Genomic DNA, 24,608 nt, shown 5'->3' with positions numbered 1-24,608 from the left:
AAAGTATAAGTTTTTTACGCACATAAATTAGTCAATTTGTTATTGTTTTGTTAATGTTTCATACTAGAATATATATTCACTATCATTATAGTTCAGATGATACTATCTGCATAATCGTCTGTATTGTGGAATGTCAGAGAACGATGTACAGAAATGATGAACGATTCACGTAACAGCAAGTCGGATGAAACGATAATAGATGTGAAACGCAGATTTCTATCTGAATGCGCTATACCGGATGTGAGAATTTTGAAAAAAATATGTTCTGTGCCGGAATTGGATAGTAATACGAGTTACGACGACATATGTGGACCTTGGAAATTTGACAATGTACCATTGCATGACCAATATAGTTATCAACCTTTCACATTGATAACGTCCGAAGATGTTGCTTATATGAGACAACAGAGAGACGAAAAGTTAATTTTACTATTTCTCGGTAAAAATGGGTATTTAAAATTATTATAGCGCACAATAGCAAACCGAACAAAATATTTATATATCTAAATCTAATCTTTACATCTATAATATATTTTCAAGTCTATTGATATTATATAATAAAAAGGTGGACTGTTTTATTTTCAGAGAAAAAAATTTTACGTAATACATCATATAAAGATGAGAAAAAAGAAATACTTGTGAAACTTCTATGGCAAACTTTCAAATTTTTCAAGTACATATGAAATATATTTTATACTAATATTGAAAAAAAAGAATATTTTTACTTGATGTAAAGTAAAACTTTATATCTTAATATTATCAAATATTATCAATATTTTTACCACGTTTAAAACACAAGTTTATAACTCGCGGAAAGATAATTTCACGTATGTTTGTATATTTCAGGGAAAAGCTATTTACTGACCAACAAATTTGCACAGTTATAGAATTAATACTTTCAACTCACAATTTTTATCTCGCAAACTACTGGAACACAATTGAGGAAACATATAATTATTTTTTCAAACGTGTTCTTCAGTGTACCGTTATGGTAATTATTTTAATTGCTTTAATTGCACACACGTGTCAATCTGCATTAAATTGTTCATGCTTTCTGTGTATTCATCGATTCTAGGATCCACCAAAATGCGTAGAAATATTCACACCAAATCAAGCTGAGATAATACTTGAATTTTTTCACGAAATATACCTGCAAAATATTGTATTGTTACATCTCGTTTATATGACTCATTACTGTATTGTTATGCGGTTTGGCGATCGGCAGTGATATATTTGTATATTTCAAGAGACTTTTCTGAAGGAACGGTACATATCATATTTATTTCAAAGAAAGAATATATTTGACAATGTATATATGTATAAAGAATCAGATTTCACTCAAAAAAAAAGCAGACAGCACAAGCTAATATTAATATAAATCGTCTTAAAGATTTCTACATTTAACTTTTGTATCAATACCCAAGTATCCATTTTAATTTTAATAATTGATATTATTAATGTAAAATTCTTCTAGAAATCTAAAAACATTTGGCAATTTTCGCCAAAAACTATCAAAATTTTTAGCTCAAAATGTATCAAATGGATACTCGGGACAATAGTCGACATAAAAATAAGAAGAAAACTTCCATTTTTTCTTCAGTCTTTAGCAAAGTGAATCTTTTCTTTCTTCTTCTTCATTTGCTTGCAGAAGACGATTGATAACCATAATCATGGCTTTCTTCTTCCAGTGAAGTGTTGGATTCCGTTTCACTATCAACATTATTATTCATTTTATTTTCATGCTATTGTTTACTTTCTCACACATCATAATAGATGATGTGCGAGGAAGTAATCAATGGCATATAAAATAAAAATGCATATTGAGAAATTACCACCATGAACTGCCACAAGTTGATATATTTGAATCAGTTTTAATTGATTCTACGAAACATTTCTGAAAATATAAAAAACGTCAAGAAATTCTGATGGTACTTTTTTTAATTTCGTCGAATACCAACCTTGTATAAATCATTTGTATAATTCGGACTCGCAATTAGACCACTGTTTGCATTCTGATGTGTTACGACTGATTGCGAGATATGATACACTTTTTTAAAACCTTTATTAGTTAATTCTTTTTTCTTTCTTCTCAATCTCTGTAGCGATAAATTGGTACGTTTCATTCGCTTGAGTTTATTTAATAAAGCTCTAAAAAATAATTTTTATTTAAATAAATATGCACAGACCAAACGGAAATAAAAATACTTTCAAGATAAATAGATATGAGAAAAATATTTAGAGTCTATTGAATGTTTTACTTACTTTTTGTCATACACTAGTTGATTTAAAAGCTGCGTCTTATTTTCTAAGTTTTGCAGTAAGTTTTTATTACGTTTTTTCTGCTGTTCCATAAAACCACGAATGCATAAAACTATATCTTCAGATTCCTGACAAAGATTCCAGCTATTAACAGCTGCTTCACTTAAGTCAGCTGACATACATGCTAGAGATTGGTCCTTTGTATGATATTCCCGTTTTAAGTCGAGTAAAAAGTTGCGCATGTCTTCAAGCTAATGAACATAACAACTCAGTATGAAATAAAGTATGAAATTATCATAAGTGCGAAACTAAGAAAACATCTGAAATCTTTTATATTTTATTCTTTTATTAAAATATCTTTTCTCAAGGATTATAAGAAGAAGAAATATTATACCTCCTTTATATATACGGAATTATTTCGTTCAAGTGAAATTTTCTCTTCGTTAAGATGATAATTGTCGTACGTATATTTCTGCAATTGATGAATCAAGTCGTGGTTTGTTTTTTTGATTTTCGTTAATTCTTTCTGTTCATTTTGAAGCTAAAAATATCAGAAAAGTTAACATAAAGATTATTCGTATAATTCAATATTTTTTTATAACAAAAGGAAAGGACACACGTACCTTTTCACGTAGCATATCCAATTGATCACTATAATTGTTGCATTTATCTTGCGTTTGATGAAGTTCATTAGTCTTTAATTCAAGTTCCATTCTGGCGTTTTCCAATTCTTTGCGTAGTTCAGTCAACAAATCATGAAGATTGATCGTTTCATCCTTTAATTTTTCAATTTTTGAATTGAAGTCCTGTTCCTAAATAAAATATGTGAATGAATAATTAATTTATACGCTTCCAATACAGTAAAAAAGAAATCTCTATTTCATATAATGACATATTATTATTATCATCATTACCATAATTATCATTTCTTGCGAGTTAGATTCTTTTACTGCTGTTAACATTAGCTGTTCCTCAGTTTTATTAAAACCTTCAATTATTCGTTGATAATTATCTTCCGTTTCGAGCAATTTTAATTGTACCTCATTGAGCTACAAATAAGTTTTAAAAAGAATAATTATAAAATATTCATCTTTTTAACAAATACAAGAAATTATTTGTAATTTACCTTTTTCTTTAAGTGAGAGATATCTTTCTTAGCCTGGACTTCAGTGATGTGAATCTGCCTCGTTAATATAGAATTTTCATTCTAGAATAAATACATGATTGATAAATCAATAGATGCAAATTGTTGTCTATTCTCTGCTATATAATAGATACATTCTATATCTTAAAGTACCTTAAGCAATTCGTAATCAGCTTGCAATTTAACCATGTTGTTCGATCTGTCTTGAAGCAGAGTTTTCAAAGAATGTATTCGATCACACAAAATAGCCACCATCTCCCGCTCGAACATAGTTAATTCGGGTAGAATCTCCTCTAATTCTTGATCCTTTGTGAACAATTTGTTTCGAAGGCTTTCAAGTTCACAGGATTGGTCCCTAATGATTTCTTCTTTACTAACAGCTTGGTCCATCAAGATCTTGATCTACAAATTTCAGTTAGCATTAATAAATTTTCTTTTTAAAAACTAATATAAATATAATGATTGTTTTATCACATAGGATAGATATATTAAACAAGCGTAGGAACAAGAGAATTTAGGTGATTACCTCTTTTTCCGCATCTCGTAGTTTTAATACAACTTTTTTATATGCAATTTCCTTCTGCTCAATGTGCTCTAGTTTCTTCGACAAATTGTGAACTTCCGATATGAAGTATTGATGATCAGGTAGCGGATTTTTGCATCTTAAATCGCTGTCGATATCTTGAATCTTGCATAATATCATTTTTAATCGTTGTATTTCGGCGATACTATCCATCTCCACTTCTTTATCTGAAATATTAATTGATTTAATTCTTATCTATATTCTTGGCAGTTACAAATCTACGTGCCATTTTAACATGCAAATATTTCTTATAATTTTACTTATTTTTTTTAATTTTAGATTTTATCTTACATCTCAAATTATCTGGATATTCTTTCATATATAACATTCTACATGTGATGCCATTTGAAGAGTACTCTAAGTCTTGTATGTCGCAATTTTTGTCTTCAGGACATATTGTGCACGATTTCCTTGTGCATTTGATTTTGGAGGAATTTTCCGCCTGCATAAAATCCATCTGTGATACAATACAAAATATATAAAGACAGAGATCCCATCATAAAACAGAAATATTTTCAGTAATATACCTTCGATTTCAGCTCCGGGAAATCTTTTGAGCGACCATGCATTTGTTTCTGAAAAATTCAGATAAGATCACTTAATCAAGATCAGATTATTATAATAAACTTATACGCATATGCAATACATATAATTATTTAATCACTCAGTATCGACAAGTAAATTATCAGAAATATATAATATATAAGAAGTATGACACTTGTTTGACATGCATATTTCTTTATTGAAAATTTACAACTTTTTTGTTTCAAGTACCATCGATGTAAGTTGTTAAAAATAAAGTTTCTACAATCAAACTTTCTATTCTTAACACCTTGTTAATTGTTAAAGTCTTGAAAATAAGGATATAGAATGCGAAGGTAAATTTATCTATATTTTATACCATACCTGTACTGTATTTAGAATCGAATTATATATTGTATGCAGCATAGTGACATTCAAATACTTGTCATATTCCAAACAACGAATTCTTTTATGCAGACTGTCGATAGCATCTCGTTGCAAATCTAGTAACACATCCTGGCTAGTTGCCTGCGCGTATAAAATTAAGTTTATTAATATTTAACAATATGTAAATAAATCAAGAAATTATTCATTGACATAAATGATTCCAATTTACCTCTGTGAAACATTCATTGTACTGATGCTGCGTCTCATCGATACAGATTGTTAGTTGACGAATGGTTTCATCTTTCTCGCGAAGCTGTAAAGACACTTAGAATGCATTTATCGTACGGTCCGTTCTTTTAGGTCTAAAAGCAGAGAAACACTCACGTACGACGTAGTTTGTGTTATTTTGTTAATTGCGTATTACAACTGCAAATCTTGCAGCTTATCCGGAGCATGTATTAATCCAGATAACACATTACACTCTTTCGCTTTCCAAATAGGAAATTTGAATGCAGCCGGCAAAAACTTTAAACGCGTCGATTAAACGCACACACATCATGCATAGCGCTCATTATATCCTCTGCATTCGCAATGTCGCAACGTAATCGTAAAAACGTAACAGACTTAAGCGTAAAAACGTTAAAGGCAGAAAATTGTAAATCCATATCTTCAAAGAGTCACATTTTTAATAATCACATTACTGGCATTATTTATAATTGTAATAAATACATTCTGGCGCAAAAGCTAAATAACAATTTTGTCTATTCGTAATTCACACTTAAACGTCATGCACATTTCTATGGCTAAAGACTGAAGACGGTATCGCGGTTCTCAGCTCACTCACGTCGCTCATCGTTTTATGACTCATCTGATCCAAATTTCTCTTAGCTTCAACAACGGCATTCTGTAAATGCCCGATAGTCTGAATTTGGAGTTCATTCTGCAAAGTACAACATAATGTCGAGACACGAATATTGTTACTGTTGTGACATAAATGCGAAAAAAAGAACAAACCTGTTTTAACAATTCATTCTTCTCTTTCTCATATTGCGTGATAATGAGGCTTTGCTTATCAAGCTGTAAGAAGATTTTTATTTTATGTTTCAATATCATATAAATACATACCTTCAAAGTTCAAAGTTCTTGACAAATAGCTAGAATTTATACTTAATAAACGTATCGTTTGTCAATATGCAATGTGCACATTGCATACAGAAAAAACGCGAATAATAATAATAATGGAAAGTAATAATTTTTCGATCAATAATTCTTAATTCTTTGTTAGATAGCGCATATAACTTTTGATTTAATTTAAAAAAAAACGCAACATTATATACAAACTCTTTAATAAAAAATTATTATCGCAGTATTGTAAAGTCTTCTTTATATTGCTTATAATATACATTATTGATTATTCCATTTACCTTATCTTGCAGTTTTTGATGGAGATTTTTTACTTCAGCTTGGCTCATTGTCAAAGAATCCCGTTGTATATGTATAACTTCTTCTAAGTTTTCCAACTAAATAAATGATTTGGTTATTAAATTTACACTCAATTATGTCTGCAATACTTTCTCAAGTAAATACTGTCTCTATTCACAAGAAAAATTCAATTAAAAAAAAAAAAAAAAATATCTTACCCTAAATTGAAGTTAAAAGTTCAATCTTAGAATATTGATTTGTAAAAACAATGTTATATGCGTTATACTACAAAAAGATTGTATAAAAAATATTCAGATATTGACGATAAACCTGCAGAGTCATGCCAAATAATAATAATAATAAATATAACTCACAAGTTTCTCTTTGGAATATACAGCACTTTTAAGTTTGCTTAACTCATGACAGCAAGCATCCAATTTTTCTTTACATTTTCCTAATAAATCCGTCAGTGCCGCAACAGATCTTGCAGAAACAGAAGAAAACGATGATTCTTCACGTATCTGCAAACAGATTTTTGTAACAATCCCTTTAGTTGTCCAATGTAACAAGTTGTTTTGATAAAATAACAACAGCAACAAGAATATACCAATTTTTTAAGTTCACTTTCAAGATCTTGCACCGTCAGTTTTGCAGACTGCACTGCGTCTTGTACAATTTTAAATAATTCACATGTATTCTGAAATAAATAAGAAAAATAGAAATTATTATGAATTTTTTTGTAAGTAAATATATGTCTTCATATTATTATAAAATTTGTATGTCACATATCATACGTGAACTATTAGTAATTATAAATTAAATAATAAATATTAAAATAAAAATTCATATGATGATTACCTCATGTTTGGATGAATAGTCGCAACGTGAAAGCACTGTTTCTGTCACACAATCCATTTGCTAATAAAAATAAATTTTAATTAAAAAAAAAATATATATATATATATATAATATGTATAATTAAAATATTGATATTACTTACAAAAGCACTTGAGATTTCTGCAGATTTCTTAACATTCGCTGCATCATTTAAATTTTTTCTAAGATTATTTTCTATTTCTTTCTGCGTTTTGATCTAAAGACACATGGAGTTTTAAAAGTATTTATAATTTATCATAATTTTGTACACACACACGCGCGCGCGCGCGCACATGATGTATGTATTGTTAGAGCCCGAAGAATCGGCAATCCAAAGATTGTCTTACAATTAAATAGATAGAATCTTGGGATTGCCGATTCTTCGGGCTTCGCTGGTAACATGTATAAAAATTTATATACGGTGTACAAGTATGAAATGCGGATTTGAGACAACAGATGGTGCAGTGTGTAGTATAAAGATTTGAAGTATATGCTATTTAGTTGTGCCATCAACAAAAGTCAACGCGCACAAGTGATAAATTGAAAAAGTGTTTGCATAGTATTGTTTTGCTGTGTTCAATATGTCGAAATTTGTGCCAAATAAAGAGCATTCGCGGGCAGTGTTAATTTTTTGTTTTCATTTGAAGAAAACCGCTGCTGAATCATACCGATTACTTCGAGAAGCTTATGGTGAACATGCTCCATCGCAAGATACGTGTGAACGATGGTTTCGGCGTTTCAAAAGTGGTGATTTCGATGTTGCAGACAAGGAACACGGAAAACCACCAAAAAGATACGAAGATGTAGAATTGCAAGCATTGTTGGACGAAGACGATTCACAAACACAAAAACAACTCGCAGAGCAATTGAGCGTTAGTCAACAAGCTGTTTCCAATCGCCTACGAGAGATGGGAAAGATTCAGAAGGTCGGCAGATGGATACCACATGAGTTGAACGAGAGGCAGATGGAGAGGCGCAAAAACACATGTGAAATTTTGCTCGAACGATACAAAAGAAAGTCGTTTTTGCATCGTATCGTTACTGGAGATGAAAAGTGGATATATTTTGAAAATCCCAAGCGCAAAAAATCGATACACCCAGGCGCACCATCCACATCAACCGCAAGACCGAATCGTTTTGGCAGGAAGACGATGCTCTGTGTTTGGTGGGACCAGAAGGGTGTGGTCTATTATGAACTGTTAAAGCCTGGTGAAACGGTTAATACCAAACGCTACCAACAACAATTGATCGATTTGAACCGTTCGCTACTCGAAAAACGACCAGAATATCGAAAAAGGCAACACAAGATCATTTTTCTCCATGACAATGCTCCATCATATACGGCAAAATCGGTTCGCGACACGTTGGAAGCACTCAGCTGGGAAGTGCTAGCCCATGCGGCTTACTCACCAGACTTGGCTCCTTCCGATTACCACTTGTTTGCATCGATGGGTCACGCACTTGCTGAGCAGCGCTTTGGTTCGTACGAAGATGTGAAAAAATGGCTCGATGAATGGTTCGCGGCAAACGGGGAAGATTTTTACTGGCGTGGTATCCACAAATTACCCGAAAAATGGGAAAAATGTATAACTAGCAATGGAGCATACTTTGAATAAATTACTTTTTATCATTCTTCCGAATTTAACGTGTTTTTTTTTTTTGGAAAAAGAATCCGCATTTCATACTTGTATACCGGTAATGCTTACAATATTTTCCAGTTCTATTATTTTCTTTTTCAATTCCATGTTATCTTTGCTATGACATTGTCTATAATTCTCCGCTTTGATTCGTACAGCAGTCAATTCTTTCTCCATGAATTGGATACTATTCTTCAAAAAATTATTTGCTTCTTGTTTGCATTTCACCTGTTTCAACACATTGTTGTATAGTTCGAGATCAAGAACAAAATTTGTTAAATCAGTTAACTAAATAACATTATAGTTACCTCATGCTGCAACATCCTAATTTCAGTTTCCAAGTCAGTTACACGATTTTTCCACTTATTTAATTTGTCATCATTCTGCATCTGACATGTTTGCTATACACACATAGAAATTTTGCATATAATTTATAAATAAATAATTTCTAAAAGTTGTTATACATATTACATCTATTTATTTACCTGAACCATGTTAAGTCTTAGGTCGTCATATTCCTTCCTTAATTTATGTAAATCTTCTTTCGTTTTTATTATGTCATTTACTTCCTGTAAAATAGAATATAATTTTACATATCTTATATATATTTTTAATACTTCTACATATAATTATTTACATATAATTATATACAATAATTATATTGTAATAACTTGTTTTAATACCTGATTGTCAAAGGTGTAAGGTAGAGAAGACTGCTCCTATAAAACAATAATATTTACTATGTCAATAATTTTAGCAAACTGTATATTATACGTATTTATAATTAATATTTAAATTTATAATTAATAATACATTAAATTTATCAGAATATACTAGTTCGTTTTTCTGAACTATACGAAAAAATATGTTTTCCTCCATTGTATTTATCAACAGATGTTTTTATGTAACAAATATTTTTGTTTACGAATAAGCAATTTAGCCCGAAATATACATAAGAATAAATTTGGGAAAAAAAGGTTTAATTTGAAATATAAAAATAATTTGCAAAAAAAATGTTGATATCTAAAAATTTATTTTGTGCTTTTCACATTTAGTTTGAGAAAAACATGAATAAAAAACGAACATTTTGTTTTATCTAATATATGAAAATAAAGAATAACCTTTTCTTCTTGTTTTGTGGAAAGAAAAGTTTCTAATACATCTTGCATTTTTGTATGTGCACAATCAATTTCTTCTTCGAGTTTACCTAATCTGCTTTCTCTTTCACAGAATATCGTTTTTGAAACTTCGTTATTCAACAGCTGCACAGATAGTTGAAAATTCATGACAGATAATATTTTGCACTTGGAGTTTACAAATAATATAAATATGGCATTCTTAAAAGCCACTCACCGCTTCATCAGCTTTTTTCTGTAAATCCTTTAAAGAATAATCTATAATGCATAGCTGACTTCTTAATCCTTTTAGTGTTGACGTTACACAACCACCCTGAAAGATGATATTTATATAAGAAATATGTCTTTGAAAAGTCTAGAAGTTGAAATATCACATTTAAAGTTGATCTCTTTTTGAACCAACCTGAGTTTGAAATAATTGCAAATTTATCAATATTTGCTCAACTTCTTCCGTTAGCGTCGTTAATAAATCATTACTGATGCATGCTTCTGTGTATCCACATTCGCTGGATTTCTGAAATTTATTTCAAACTTTATCTATGACGAAATAACTAGCAAAACACTTAATACAAGTAGTTTTAAGAAATTTTCCATACCTGTATATCCTCCTGTATACCATTAATGCACCGAGACAGCTCTGATTGGACAAGATTAATTTCATTTTTTATATCCTTTAATTTAAGCTTGCCACTTACAATTCTTTCACTGTGCCTCAGTCTTTCCTCCTCCTGATAGAATAAAAATAGAATTACGATATTTTAGTGGTATCATAAACATATATTTTGGTATCATAAACAGATATATATATATTACTTGAAGTTCTAATCGATTTATTTCTTCTATAAGTCCTTCTCGCGTTCTTGCCAAACAACTTTGTACATTAGTAGCCATTTTGTTCAATTCCTCATACTGCAAATATATTGAATTAGCGTCAATCATTAATCCTGCCATAGACATTTATGGCAGTTTCTTTATTAACGCAAACATACGTTTTGGTGTTGTGAATTAAATATCGAAACAATCGTGTTTATCTCCTCGCGAATATCTTCTGTTGCTGCTTGAGCTTCTACAGTGCATATTCTGAATTCCTCCATCAGCTTGAAGTGCAGTTTGGTGTTTACATTTGACTGGAAAATATATTATTGAATTTTATAGCACAAGATATATTAATTAGCTATGTAATAAAAACTGCGGTTGACGCTATAAATGCTTCGAGACGATCCTTTTCTTTTTTTTCAATAAAAAAAGAGAGAAAGAACGCTTCAAAGCATTTGTAGCGTCAAGTGGATCACAGCCAAAATAATTTAAAATAAATACTACAAAAACATGCAATCTTACTTTATTATCTTTAGAATCGCCGCACACGCAGTGATTATCTTCTTTTTTTATCTATAAACAGAGAAAACTCGACAATGACCAAAATAAAACAGAACTAGGGCTATGATTATTTTCACAAAATAATCAATAATTAAAACAAGTCTTACATGTGCATCATATACATACCATACAATCAAACAGACTAATTTCTTTTTCTCTTTCTGAATACATCCTGATTATAATTTCAATACAGTTGACAAGCTTGTCCGATATGCCGCCTACGCAATGTTTATTTTTATTTGCACAACTGTTAGACATAATGCAGCCATTCAAACACACCTAAAAAATATATTCTTTTGGAAAAATTATGCATTATATAGATTACATGCTACAAGATTAATTCTAAATAATTAGTAATAATTAATGTTGTGTAATAATATTTACTTTAACTCTATTGTAATTTTAGGAAATATCTTGTTTCTTTACCTCATCATCTTTCATAGTTAATTTTTCAAGGAATTTCCCTAGCTCAAGCTTTAAGCTGGACAATATTTCGCATTCTTTCTGCACATGATTTTTTGTGCTATTCAAGAATGATATAAATTCATCCTAAAAAGAGAAATAAAATAAATAAATAAATATTTTTAAAAATGCAAATAAAGATTCTCTTCTTTAAATATACACTAAATACGCGTGTACAAAAAATTAAGAAACCTTAGAATGTGTAATATCTGTTGAAGGCGAAGAATTCTCCTGAAAAAAAAAAAATCATTATTAGGTATTATATTCTGTACAAATTATGTCAAAATTATGTCATTTGATTGGACTGACCTCTGATAAATTATTTGTATTGATGTAGACTTTCCGAGAAGAAGTATCCTGAAATCATATGAGAATATATAAACATATATTAACAAAACTTTGGCACATAACTAAAATTATTGCATATATTATTTATCATGACATACTTGTCAATAAAAATTTTTAAATTAAACAATTATTCCTGAATTATTAAAATTGTATATATGATTGATAGTGCGCAAAAATTGTATTTTGTAAAGTAAAAAGTATATATTACGCTATTAATTAGATCAATGATAAATAAATAAAACATATTGCATAATTCACGAATAATTGCTTTGTTTCTTAATTATATATTTGTTATATAATAAAAGCGGTTTATTTGAAATTTATGACTAATTTTGTAAGCAAGGCAATCATGTTGACGTATTTCGTTTTTCGCAAATATCGTAGAACAAACTTACTAGATTATTTTAAATGCGTTAATAATACACAAACTTATTACAAATGCGTGTGAATTCATAATTTATTTAAAGCAAAGATCTAAACATCCAATATGGTTTAAGACTTTATGGATTTATCATCGGATTTCATAATACAGGCTCTAAAAAAAATAAAATTCTCAGCATTAATTTCAACACTCTCGCAAAAAGTGCTAATTTTTGTCAAGAAATTTAATAAAAATATAAAATTTGTTGAAAAATTATATTATAGAAATAGCTTAATGCAGTAATTTACATTTCAATCCAACTCAGTTTATTTCGGGATTGTATTATTAGCCTTGTCTTGAATATGTGATGCAACTAATAAATAACTATCTTCCAAATTGCTATCTTTACACGGAGGTGACAATTTTCTAGCAGTCCGTAGAATTTTCTTGTCAATATTCTTTAAGTACTTATATCGATTAGCTTGAATATTTGTGCGTTGTCGAGAATGGCTTTGCAGGCTAACAGATCGATTTTGTAATTTTGCATTGATTGTTGATACATTTTGTCTCCCATAATTTAATACATTCGTAGAATCGCCATGCAGGTATAATCTGTCACTCTTTTGCTGTGTGGATATACGTAGGAGGTTTGACAATGGAAATTTCTCAGAGGACTTATAGGCAGATTCCACTTTAGCGAGAGTAAGAACACGACCATGAGAATTGCACACGTAAGGAGAAAAAGTCGGGAGATTTTTCTACAAACGTAGAAAGAGTGAGTTTATATTTTTAAAAATTCACACATTGATTTTGTACCTCTAAAGTCGCTTCTTTCAGTTCTTTCCGCATTTCTTTGATCAGATCGTCTTTTAAAAGATTTCCTACATTTGCGTGATAATTTTGTTTTTCCAATGTAACGATCTCCGCCGTCAGTGTACCCTGTGTTTTTTCAGCTTCCTAAAATAAAGATACAATGTACAAAGAAAAAATGAAAAAGAGAGAAAAACATAAAATTGAATATTATAATTATAATTGAATAAAATAAAATTAATTCATAAATAAATATTTAAACATAAAATACAAACTTTTTCTAGTTGGGCCACTTTTTCTTCCAGTTGTTGCACTTTGTTAGATTTTTCTTCCAATTGTACTTTCAAATTTGTTGCATCAATATTATTTTCATAAGTATGTACCATAAGCTTGGATTCAACATGCTGGAGTTGCCGCCGTAAGTTTCTGTTTTCCGTATCTTTCGCGTCTAATATACTTTCCAAAATGTCAGGTATTAAGATAATCTGAACAGCAATATATTTTTAAGAGACTCTCAGCCCGATATTGGGAACGTGAGATAATCTTGCTTACAAAATGTAAAATTAATTTTTTGCCTTAGCTTTTATATGCAGTACAACATGATTGCCTCTAAATTATTCTATAAAAATTGATATCCAGAATAAAACTTGCCAAAAGCACTTTTCTGTCTGTACAATAATTAAAAGAAATGCACTTACATTGCAATCTTGATCAGAAGTGATCAATGAGTGACTAATAATTTGATTTGTTTGTTTGACATGTTCCTTGAGTTTCTCGTAAAAACACTGTAGTCTGGAGATGTAATTTTTTATTGTCTCATCCTTCATTGATAATTCTGTCTTGAGATCTGCTATTTTTTCTTCAAACTCAAATTGTGATCTGAAAAAATATTTTTATATAAGCATGTAAAAAATATTAAAAAAAGGAAATACAAAATTATATTTTCTCAAACCAGTAATAAGAATTTGAAAAATACATGAACATTTTATCACATTTAAACATACATTAAAGAAAGAACTTTTAAGTGCAACTTTCTCTTTAACATAATACTACTATTGCAGATTAGAATTTAATTATTATTACAACAGATTATTAAATCTATAGAATAAAAAATTACAAAGTAGATATTGATTAAATATCAATGCAGATAAGATAATAACAGTAGCAGTAGCAGTAGTCACAGCAGAAATAATAATAATTGTTATATATTTGCTAATATATATTTTGCACATATCTTACCTGAGCATCTTTTTTTCATTTTCTTGAAATTGTTCTATTTGCAAATTCAAGGATTTTACATGTTCAGTGTCTGTTTGTTCCTGATTCAAAGATACATTATTAAATATAACACCAAAAACATTTGCTAATACCAAATAAATCGCTAATGCTATATAAAAGAATTTCCCAAAAGTATAGTACTCCATTAAATAAAATCATTGGCAGTTTATTCATATATGGTGTGTAATAATAATAAAATTTAATAACGAGTGTAGGGATCAAAGAAAAAGTTTTCAGCTCACACGGTAGTCGCATTACATGCTTTTGTTTATCAGATAATTTGATCTTTGAACTTTACCATGTTCTATATCTAAAATAAGTCTAAGCTTTTTGGTTGCGTTCACACACATATTTACCTGACCACAGATGCAGCTGCAATAATAAAACAAATTTTATATTTAATAAACATTGTAAGAATGTGAAATGTTCATTATGAGACAACATAGATAAAAAAGCTTACTCTATTGGAATTGGAATATTCTCAGGCTGAATCTCTAAGAATGTAATACCCTCAAGACTCCAAACATTTTGCTGACGTGCACGTCGAATTACTTCTAACAGTCCTCTAATGTCACTTTGCAAATATTCTATTTTTTGTTGTAAATATTTTTCATCCTTTTCTAATTGGTTAACACGATTTGAAAGAGTATTTAGAGCCTATTATACATAGATAAATTGTTACACCTTGATTATTGTAAGATTATTATTGACATAATCTAATAAACTAGATATCTACTTTACCTTTTCAGAATGATTTGATCTTGTTAAATTATCTACAACTATCTGCGATGATTGCTTCAGTTTCTCTTCTAACATTTTAACTCTACTGCATGCAGCCTGTTCTAAATCTTCCACCGTATGGACCAACATTGTATTCTGCTCCCCTAAATCTTTAATCCAATCGCTCATTATCTGCAGCTTCATCTGCAAAGTGTAATTTTTTAACAACACATTGAGAAAGCAAAGCCAACATTTTCCAGCTGTGATTCTGAGCATCGGCACAAAACGTGTAAATAAAATGGAGTAAAATGATGGAAAATTTTTCATGCTTACGGAAACTCGGTCAGATTCGCCATCCGATATTCGATCGACCTTTTCGATGCGACTTTCGTACAATTTGCGGAATTCATCAAGAATATGCAGACCTTTAGTTTCGCCGCATGATTCACCAGTACTCTCGTCAGTCGCCTGACAATTTTGATTTCGTTTAATCAAAGTCGAAGCATCATTCACATCCGTGGAACTCGGTAAACTGGCACTGACCGAGTGCATTGCTTCGCAAGTCACTCGAATTGCAGATGTACGTTGACAGATTTAAAGCTTCCCTACACTCGTTAAACGAAGATGCACTTCAGGTAAATATCAACATACTACCTCGCCATGTTTTAGTGATAGGAATGTCACTGGAAACATGGACATAAACAAAATAAAACACAATCGGACATAACCAGTGATGTGATATCTCTATGCGGTTCTCGATTGTATTGAGCTCGATAAAGCCTGCATCGGACTGCAATTTGCAGCAACTCGTAAGCGATCTAGTAAACTACTAAAAATGCACCATACAGCACACAGCATTTTTAGTAATTTACTAGATCGCTTGTGAATGTTGCACCAAGTTGCATGCAGTCTGATGCAGGCTTTATAAAGTTCAATGATGCAAAACTTTCAATAACTATCAAATTTTTTTACATATTTTTTATCAGTAACTTTATGTAAATTTAAATATTTAATAATTTGTAATATCTATATTATCTATACATATATATCTTTGTTCTTTTTATTTAAACACAGTGTACTTATTATTTTTCTTTATTTTTCGATTCTAGAACGCAAAATTTGCATACATGTATGTGACTGCTTTGTTACGCATGCGTGAAAATGTACCTTGCGTCAGATCTGTTTTGTATTGCTCGTTGATGCAACCTAACCCAACCTTTTAGTCTACGAATAACACTGCAACGAGTTCTTCATTGTGGTTGGCAGACCTGTGAACGCGTGCAGACCGGCGGCGCAGTGCTCGCTGCCAAAAAGGGATAGCGTGTAGAGTGATGCGAAAATTGTCAAATATCTGGTGCTCGACGGCGGTGCGGCGAGCCCGGTGAGCCTGGCATTCGTGTGGCCTGACGTGCGAAAACACGTAACAGCGTGAAGTTTACCGCGCGCGCGGGCGCGATGTCGAGCACCCTGGAGAAGAAGATCATGAACCTGGAGGAACGGTTGCGGGCGGAGAACGAATCGCGGGACAGGGACAGACAAGGCGGCGAGATTGTGGGTTCGGGCATGGGCCTGCATACGTCGTCGTCATCGGGCCCCATGTCTAGCCCTGCGCTCCGCAGACCCCGACAACGTAAGTTTTCGCTCTGAACGTGCAAAAATCCTCGCGAATCTCGACGCTAGATCCTTCTTTTCGATCGATACCTTCTGGCGACGCATTGTCGTCCACAATCGCACAATCCTACTTGTACAGGTTATGTTGATTGTCGTGATTTTCACTCTTGATTTCGCGAGTTTTCACGGCTGGTTACATCGCGTTATGTCTGATGTTGATCCTTGCTGAATGACAAAATAAAGTTTCTTCTCAGGTTTTATCATCTGTTTGTTTATCTTTGTTGAGTATGGATTGTTCACTGCTTCATTTATTTGTTTTGCTAAACTATAACTAGATCTTAAACATTTCATTATTTTATTGCTATTATTGTTACATATATAACGTTGCAATATAATTGGTATAATTAATATATTCAAATAAAATAAAATGATTATATAAACACACAACAAAAAATTTTATATACGCAACAATGAGATAAATGTTATAATAAACTTTAGAAATATAGTATAAGATTAATATTAAATTGAGAACTATTAAAATATAAATCAATACTATTGTTAAAATTATAAGTTTTTAACGTCTGAAATTAAAATAAATATTTTTATCCATTTTAATTCATCTAATATTCTAATATATTATATTTCTGGATATTTTTTAAGCAAATATCTGGTAAAAACTTATACAAACTTATTTATTTGTTTAAATGTATAAAAATAATTATTATGGAATTAATATAAGGAAACAAATGTTTAAAGAGTGATACAGCTTGCTTCATATGTTTCTCAATAGTGGGAGACATGGGTACCCCGACGCGACCTAGAAGGCAGCTGGATCTACCGGTGTCTCACATGGTACCGCCAAAGAAACACGACAGTGAATTCGAGTCAAAGTTGCAGGAGATCATGAAGATGAACGGCATCCTGAACATCAATGGCCAGAGGTATCAGACGGAGATGAAGGATTTGGAGCATCTAGGTGAGCTTGGTAACGGCACCTGCGGACATGTTGTCAAAATGAGGCACAAACCCAGCGGCGTGGTGATTGCCGTGAAGCAGATGCGACGCTCTGGGAACGCGGAGGAGAACAAAAGGATAATCATGGACCTTGATGTCGTGCTCAAGTCGCACGACTGTCCATACATAGTGCAGTGCCTAGGTTGCTTTATCACTGAGTCCGACGTGTGGATCTGCATGGAATTAATGGCGACGTGCCTGGATAAGCTGTTGAAGCGCTGTAGACAAGCGATACCAGAGGATTTTTTAGGCAAAGTTACAGTAGCAGTAAGTTTCTTACAATGGAACTTATAAAATGTTCTGTTACAAGCTCCAAAGAGTATTATCTTTATATTTTAAATATAAAAAAGTCACAGATTACAGAATTTTTCTTCTTTAGACAGTAAAGGCATTGTCGTACCTGAAAGAGCAGCATGGTGTAATTCATAGAGACGTGAAACCTAGTAATATATTGCTGGATGAATCGGGAGGGGTAAAATTGTGCGATTTTGGGATATCTGGTAGATTGGTCGACAGCAAGGCGAAGACGAGAAGTGCGGGATGTGCTGCGTATATGGCTGTGAGTGTATTACAGTATTAGAGAACGTTTAAATTTGGTGAATAATAAGAAGTAATCATGTGCATTTTTATCATTTATGCAGCCTGAAAGGATAGATCCTCCTGATCCTACCAAACCAGATTATGATATAAGGGCAGATGTATGGAGTCTGGGCATTACTCTAGTGGAACTAGCTACGGGAGTATTTCCTTATCGAGACTGCAAGACTGATTTCGAGGTAAGTTTTGAAAATTCAGAAAACAATTTTTGAATTTTTAGATCTCTGTAACAATGTTGTGAAAGATATGCAGTATATGTATTGCATATATAATAAAAGCATGTATCAGAAATTTATTAGAAAATAATTATTTATTTCACATTTTTTTCCTACATTTTATATTCTAAAATGATTGTATTCGAAAAGAAACTGAAATTTTAGAGTTCTTTTATTCCTTTCTGCACGTTGACATTTATTTATCATTTCTATATTTATTATTTTATTATTTCACTTGTCACAGGTACTGAGCAGAGTAGTACAAGACGATCCCCCGTCTCTCCCGACGGACACGACTTTTTCCAAGGAGTTTAGGAACTTCGTCAGCTGTTGCCTTACAAAGAACTATAAGCACCGGCCAAAGTACCACAAGCTTATGGAGCACCCGTTCATCCGCAAGTACGACGTGCCCCAGGATGGCAATACGAATTCTGCCTTAACGAACTCTAGCTGTCAATGGTTCGGCAAGGTTATGCGGCAGCTAGAACCAAGGTGGGAACCAAGCTATGAGGAACGTTTTTCGTCCTGCTTTCGTAGTTTAAACATATTTAGGATGATTAATAATATGTTACGAAATACATGTTGGTAATATAATCGCCGACAAGGCTGGTGTGACAGCGAAATCGCGAATTTTAAACACAGCATGAAATTCCTGACTAATAAAGACACTGATCTCAGTTTTTTAATAAATTTTTTTTTTTTCTTTTTTTTTTAATTACTTTATTTTTTACAATAATTACGTACGTGTTTTACGCGGTTTCAAAAAAATCTTACACACTTAACACACTTCCATCGTGGGTTGAGGCAATGAAGCTGCTCTAAAATTGAACGAAGTGTTTTGCGAATTAATTTGTCGGTCATTAGCGCTTGTACGAGGTGTTCCGTAGTTATCGCGTCATCGCGATTCCGTATCGATTTTTGCGACTGGAAAATGATCGATTTGCGAATTTGTCTGGAGAATTTGCGCCCGAAGACGCGATACACCCCCGAAACATCCAGTACAGATTTCTGATCGCTGATCACTATTTTGAAAAAAAAAAAAAATCAATATTTACAGTTAGTTTTCTCGAATTAAAAGTTTGCGTGCGTGTTGAATTGTGTTGCAGCGTTGAGCTTGAGGGAGGCAGCGCGGCGTAGCATTTCTCCCTCCCTCGTTCTCTCCTTTCCCCCCGCTCCCGTCCGAACAAATCGTTCAAAGATTCCCCAAAGGGACTTTAAAAAAAAAAAGAAAACAGAAAAAAAAGAAACAGATAGACTATCCCGCTACTACTACTCAGAATATCCAAAAATCTGCCCGATTTTCATTTCGAGTTGTTTGGTTTGTGCACGCGCCTGTTACACATCCCACCCTTCAACCCCCACTCACGGTAAGCATTATTTTTTTATTTATTTCAATATATTTTCGTTTCTTTCTCTCTTTCTCTCTTCGTCTATTTTTTTGTTGCATTTTTAGCGTAGCCTACTCGCCAACTTCGTCCATCGTGATGCACGCATAATTTTCTCCCTGTGCACATGCCGTTTTTATTTTTCTTTTTGGCAAATCGATTTCCCGATGCGTTTCTCTTTGGCATCTGACGTGAATCTCCGATGATTGCAAGCTGGAATGAGATTGTTGCAGTAAAAATTGACGTAGTCATAGTAAAGAGGATTGCGGATTCTAATCACAGAATTTTCAGTTATATCAATTTGTACATAAATTTTCTTTTCGCAGATCCTAAAATTTCTCGTTACTTTGATGCAAAGTTTTTGCTCGCAAGCAGCTCGTTTACCAACTTGTAGCGTTAAACGATGCGAGAGGCAGGTTCTGTAATCTCGCAGCATGATCCTCCGGAAGATTGCGGCGCAGTGTAAAGATGTATATAACACCTGTTGTTTACCTACCTCGTAATAGACAATTCCCTCTGTCCTTGTCTGCATGCATTAACTATTAACGCTCCGCTCTAACTTCCATTAACTCCTCTATGCCTAGGTGTCGAGCTTTCTTCAGAGTCATCACGGTATAGATATCGCGGGTGACAAATGGCACATATATATACCGAGAGAGTCAGATCACACTTTCACGCCTGGGGGGTATCATATCTGCTGGAACTCGAACGAAATTTCATCCGAACCGTGCTTCAGTTCCAGATTACCGGGAGAACAGCAGCAGCAGCAGCAGCAGCGAGTTTCGGGCCACGTGTCCCTGAAGCAGACGGCCCACTTGCGGGCGCAGTCCGAAATGCCCGCTTTCCTGAGGAGCAACATCAACAGCGGCATCAAGGAATCCCTGAACTCCAGCTTCCTGCCATTTCACCAGCGCTCCAACAGCGAGAACGGCGCGAATTACGTGCCCTACAGCCCGTACGCCCTTCGCCGGAAGGAGATCGCCCGGCCGTTCTCGCCGCCGACGTCCGTGGACGCGGTGGAGCAGTCGGAATCGAAACCGCCGCCGCCGCGGCCCTTCTCGCCCTACCGGCAGTACGAGCAGTGCATCACCAGGCACGACTACTCGCCCTCGAATCGCTGCGCGACGACGAATGGTCAAGGTAGACAGGAGACGACAGCAACGACGACGATGACGACGACGACGAGACCGTACTCTCCTTACAGGACGCAGGACGCTAATCTGGACAACGGTCGACCGTATTCGCCGTATCGTCGCTACGACGATCGCGACGGCAATGGCAAAACGGACCGATGGCAGGGAGGCGTCTCGCGATCGCTGAGCCCCTTCGCCAGGGACTACTCGCCCTGGAGGCGGGAGAACGTCGACCCGCCTGGCGTGATTCAGCCGCCGCCGCCGCCTACCTCGTGCGACAACAGCGGCCGTTACTCGCCGTTTCTGCAACGATTCGCACAACCGTCGCCGCAGAAGCCCGCGACATCTCAGACTTATTCGCATGACATCTACGGCAGCCCGATGATCAGCCGCAAAAGGTAATCGAGTGGCCTTGGAAGACGCTCGAACGCTGCGCACGCTATCTTATAATTAACGTACTTAATTTTAATCTAATTATTTGTAAAATTTGCTGACGCATAAATTTGTCTTCTGTAAATATTTATTCTACACAGAGCACGAGTAAAGGATTGTCATCTTGCGCAGGTTTCCTTCAGAGCCACCGCCGCAGGGAACCCACGGCTCCACTAGTCCACAATTGTTGATCTCCCGTTTCGCGCATCAGCTGAAGCAGGAATCGCCGCCGTCGTCGTTGACGCCGATGCCGCCGCAGCAGGGCGCCAGTTCAAAGGAGTCCGCGAAGAAGCGGTTCGCGTCCTACGTGCGCCTCAGGCTCGGCAGCGAGCGCGCTCCCTCGCCGGAGCCGCCGCCGAGATTCAGCCGCGGTGAGTCCCCGCTCGCCCTTAGGAAGAATTTAATCGATCAGGGGTCTCCTGCCTGCACTCCGCGAAGGTACGCGTACTTATTTGTCAAGAAGATCATTTACAATTATTGGTCACTGCATTAGTAGCTGTAAATAATTGTTTTTCCAAAGGACAATCATGTATATGACGAATAATCTGGCTTCTTCAAGGTACGTCTCGTACTACGTACCTTCTCCACCCCAGCCGCCGCCCAGGAGGCTGTCGGAGAGCAATTCGGTGCCCGGTAGCCCGCAGCACGTGCGAGCCCGCCTGCACTACACGCCTGAACCTCAGAGGAGACCTCCGCCGCCATAACCCACCGCTACCACTGTTAAGCCTTATCAATATTTCTTGTTGGTGCCATACGCGACTGCTACGGACACCCGGACAGCGATCACGCGCACCACGTAGTAGCGAGGTGCCGATGTTACTCGTCGACGGTTGCGCACACAGAGCGAGTCATAGAACTTGTACGCACACGTATACACGGTATATTTTCGGACGTTGTAAACCAAAAAAAAAAAAAAGAAAACAGACGGAGAAGCGTGTTTTTAATACTCGAGTCGCCGCAAACTTGATTGTACGCGAGTTGAAGGCTCGATTGTATGAGAACGATTTAGCGTGCGAAACGGCTCAAATCGCGAGAAAGTATTTCACCTTAATTTAAAAATTCTCACGTATTTGGATTCGCAGACGCTTCCGAAAGCGGACATTGCCTTAACAGATTCGGCTCACTAGTTAGCGAATATTTCAGATTTCCGGCTGGCGGATATTTTCTGAACTTCTTATCGATGTTAGGGTGTAGAAAAGGGTGAAACGTGTATTTTCGAATTTAAAACGCTTCACACGCTAAATGTAAACTTCGTAAATGTAAATTTCTGCACGGCCGAGTAGTAGTCTTTAGACAATACTGCGCTGACTGTCTCGGTTAACCAATTTTGGCAAACAGAAGAGTTCAAACGAATCATTTCCTTCTCTTTCTTGTGGGGAGGAATAAAAAAAACTGAATCGTCAGAAAGAAAGAAATTTAAGATTAGATGTTTAAGATTCTCGGTATAAATTTTCGCCGATTTCTTTCACTTCGATTATTCTTCGCGGTCAAAAAGGTACAATCAATTTAATTAGGATTAATGTTAACCGAGGGGTGCGATCGGCGTCTCTAGGCCTGCGTGCGCACATTTTGCATAAGCGAGGAAGTCGTTTTCGCCGGGACAGCTGCAAACGGTCTCCTGAACGTTTGCACGGCTTTCCCGCGTCGCCGCGAAACGCGAATCGAACCACCTTCGTCAGTAATTCTCTTCTCGATGTGTATTCATCATCAGTACGCAACGGGAAATACAATGCTCAACTTTTTATATCGCTTACGTATTAAAAGAGTACAGCGACGGAAGAGTGCGACATTAACCGCGATGCACCGCAACGTTTTTTCTAAATAAAAAAAAAAACTCACACACACACACATTACACTCTCGCATACATACACATACACACACACACATATATAGGGGAAATACGGCGTCGTGCCGCAAATAAACGCGTAAACCGTTCCTATCGCTCTTCGTTTACGCTTTTTTCGATCTTGAGATTGTATCACACAAAAGAGGAAGAAGGAGAGAAAGAATATACGCAACGAAGCTCGCTTTTCTTTCAAAGACGGCCTTGCGATATCTCAGCGACTCAAATTACAGCCTCTCAGCGACTTTTTCACGTTTTATCATTACTCTATTCATCATTATTATTATTATTTATATAAATACGAGAGTCGTTCACGGTACGTAGTCGTCGAGATCGAGAATGCGAGTCGAATCGAGAGGGATATTATCGTCCCCACTCAATTTCTCTTCGTAAAAGGAAAAATAAAAGAAAGGAAAGCGAAGGCACAATAATGTCGCAGCAGCACGCCTCATAAAGTTCTACTACGAAACACGAATGTATATTACTCAAATCGGCAGGGCGTCACACACGGTTAGGATGTTGTAATTATTATTTTTAATTAACATTTAATCCCTAATTACGTTCAAGTCTACACTCGTAATAACCTTTGTCACTTATTTGACAAAAGGATCTGTTGCAATGTAAATAAACTTATATTTATACGAGTCATATATTCTCTTCTTTTCGCTTTTTCTCCTCCGCATTTTTTCTCCCAGTAAATGTTTTTGTGAAAATTCTTTACTATTTTTAGCTATGCTAAGTTTTTGCCGTTTGTAACCAAATTAAATGCATGTTTATTCATTGCCTGAGATAATACAGAGAATAATGTAAGTCATTTGAATAATCATGAATTCACTAATATATTATATATAATATTCACTAATTAATGTGATGAATAAGATGCAAGTTTGTCCTCGTTCGATTTGTACCCTATTCAATTTTTTGTGATTGAAAAATATAATTTAAGATGTGTAAATTTTGTAGAAGTATATTATTTCTTTGGTTTTAATTCAATTTGATAAATTATATAATTTATTATATATATTAGACTATGATGACTAGGTATATAATATGGA

General features: G+C 34.3%; 3 protein-coding genes across 4 annotated transcripts; 2 read left to right on the top strand and 1 right to left on the bottom strand.

Annotated features, from left to right (window-relative positions):
* The first annotated feature begins 72 nt into the window (after positions 1–72).
* On the top strand, positions 73–1,921 carry LOC137001321 (uncharacterized). The gene is made up of 4 exons (XM_067360044.1): positions 73–439; positions 586–673; positions 847–991; positions 1,076–1,921. The coding sequence occupies exons 1-4, from the start codon at positions 154–156 to the stop codon at positions 1,226–1,228; spliced, it is 672 nt and encodes a 223-aa protein (XP_067216145.1). The 5' UTR covers positions 73–153; the 3' UTR covers positions 1,229–1,921.
* Positions 1,252–16,160, bottom strand: LOC105675779 (putative leucine-rich repeat-containing protein DDB_G0290503). The gene is made up of 44 exons (XM_012373181.2): positions 15,656–16,160; positions 15,344–15,526; positions 15,063–15,259; positions 14,959–14,974; positions 14,564–14,643; positions 14,023–14,203; positions 13,600–13,809; positions 13,331–13,471; positions 12,115–12,162; positions 11,998–12,036; positions 11,770–11,892; positions 11,470–11,622; positions 11,305–11,355; positions 10,956–11,093; positions 10,780–10,875; positions 10,563–10,694; positions 10,370–10,480; positions 10,184–10,279; positions 9,952–10,092; positions 9,514–9,549; positions 9,316–9,399; positions 9,139–9,231; positions 8,900–9,058; positions 7,318–7,410; positions 7,176–7,235; positions 6,925–7,014; positions 6,692–6,838; positions 6,320–6,415; positions 5,910–5,972; positions 5,740–5,835; positions 5,125–5,208; positions 4,893–5,036; positions 4,514–4,561; positions 4,278–4,443; positions 3,930–4,153; positions 3,557–3,805; positions 3,386–3,466; positions 3,174–3,308; positions 2,883–3,071; positions 2,654–2,800; positions 2,263–2,510; positions 1,959–2,148; positions 1,833–1,894; positions 1,252–1,710 (listed from the first exon to the last, which is right to left on the bottom strand). Exons 1-44 carry the CDS (start codon positions 15,872–15,874, stop codon positions 1,635–1,637), a joined length of 5,415 nt encoding a protein of 1,804 aa, XP_012228604.1. The 5' UTR covers positions 15,875–16,160; the 3' UTR covers positions 1,252–1,634.
* Positions 16,161–16,536: 376 nt separating this feature from the next.
* LOC105675778 (dual specificity mitogen-activated protein kinase kinase hemipterous-like) lies at positions 16,537–22,630 on the top strand. Of its 2 annotated transcripts, none has more exons than XM_012373179.2 (8): positions 16,537–16,952; positions 17,724–18,214; positions 18,327–18,506; positions 18,589–18,723; positions 19,004–19,251; positions 20,881–21,675; positions 21,842–22,147; positions 22,230–22,630. In XM_012373179.2, the coding sequence occupies exons 1-8, from the start codon at positions 16,778–16,780 to the stop codon at positions 22,411–22,413; spliced, it is 2,514 nt and encodes an 837-aa protein (XP_012228602.1). In that variant the 5' UTR covers positions 16,537–16,777; the 3' UTR covers positions 22,414–22,630. The 2 variants fall into 2 exon arrangements, with proteins under 2 accessions (XP_012228602.1, XP_012228603.1); XM_012373180.2 differs by having other exon boundaries at positions 16,538–16,952; positions 22,269–22,630.
* The last annotated feature ends 1,978 nt before the right edge of the window (positions 22,631–24,608 follow it).

This window comes from Linepithema humile, chromosome 7 (assembly GCF_040581485.1).
Source record: "Linepithema humile isolate Giens D197 chromosome 7, Lhum_UNIL_v1.0, whole genome shotgun sequence".
Taxonomy (NCBI): domain Eukaryota; kingdom Metazoa; phylum Arthropoda; class Insecta; order Hymenoptera; family Formicidae; genus Linepithema; species Linepithema humile.
The sequence above is the reverse complement of the archived record's forward strand: the minus strand, read 5'-3'. Positions and strand labels throughout refer to the sequence as shown.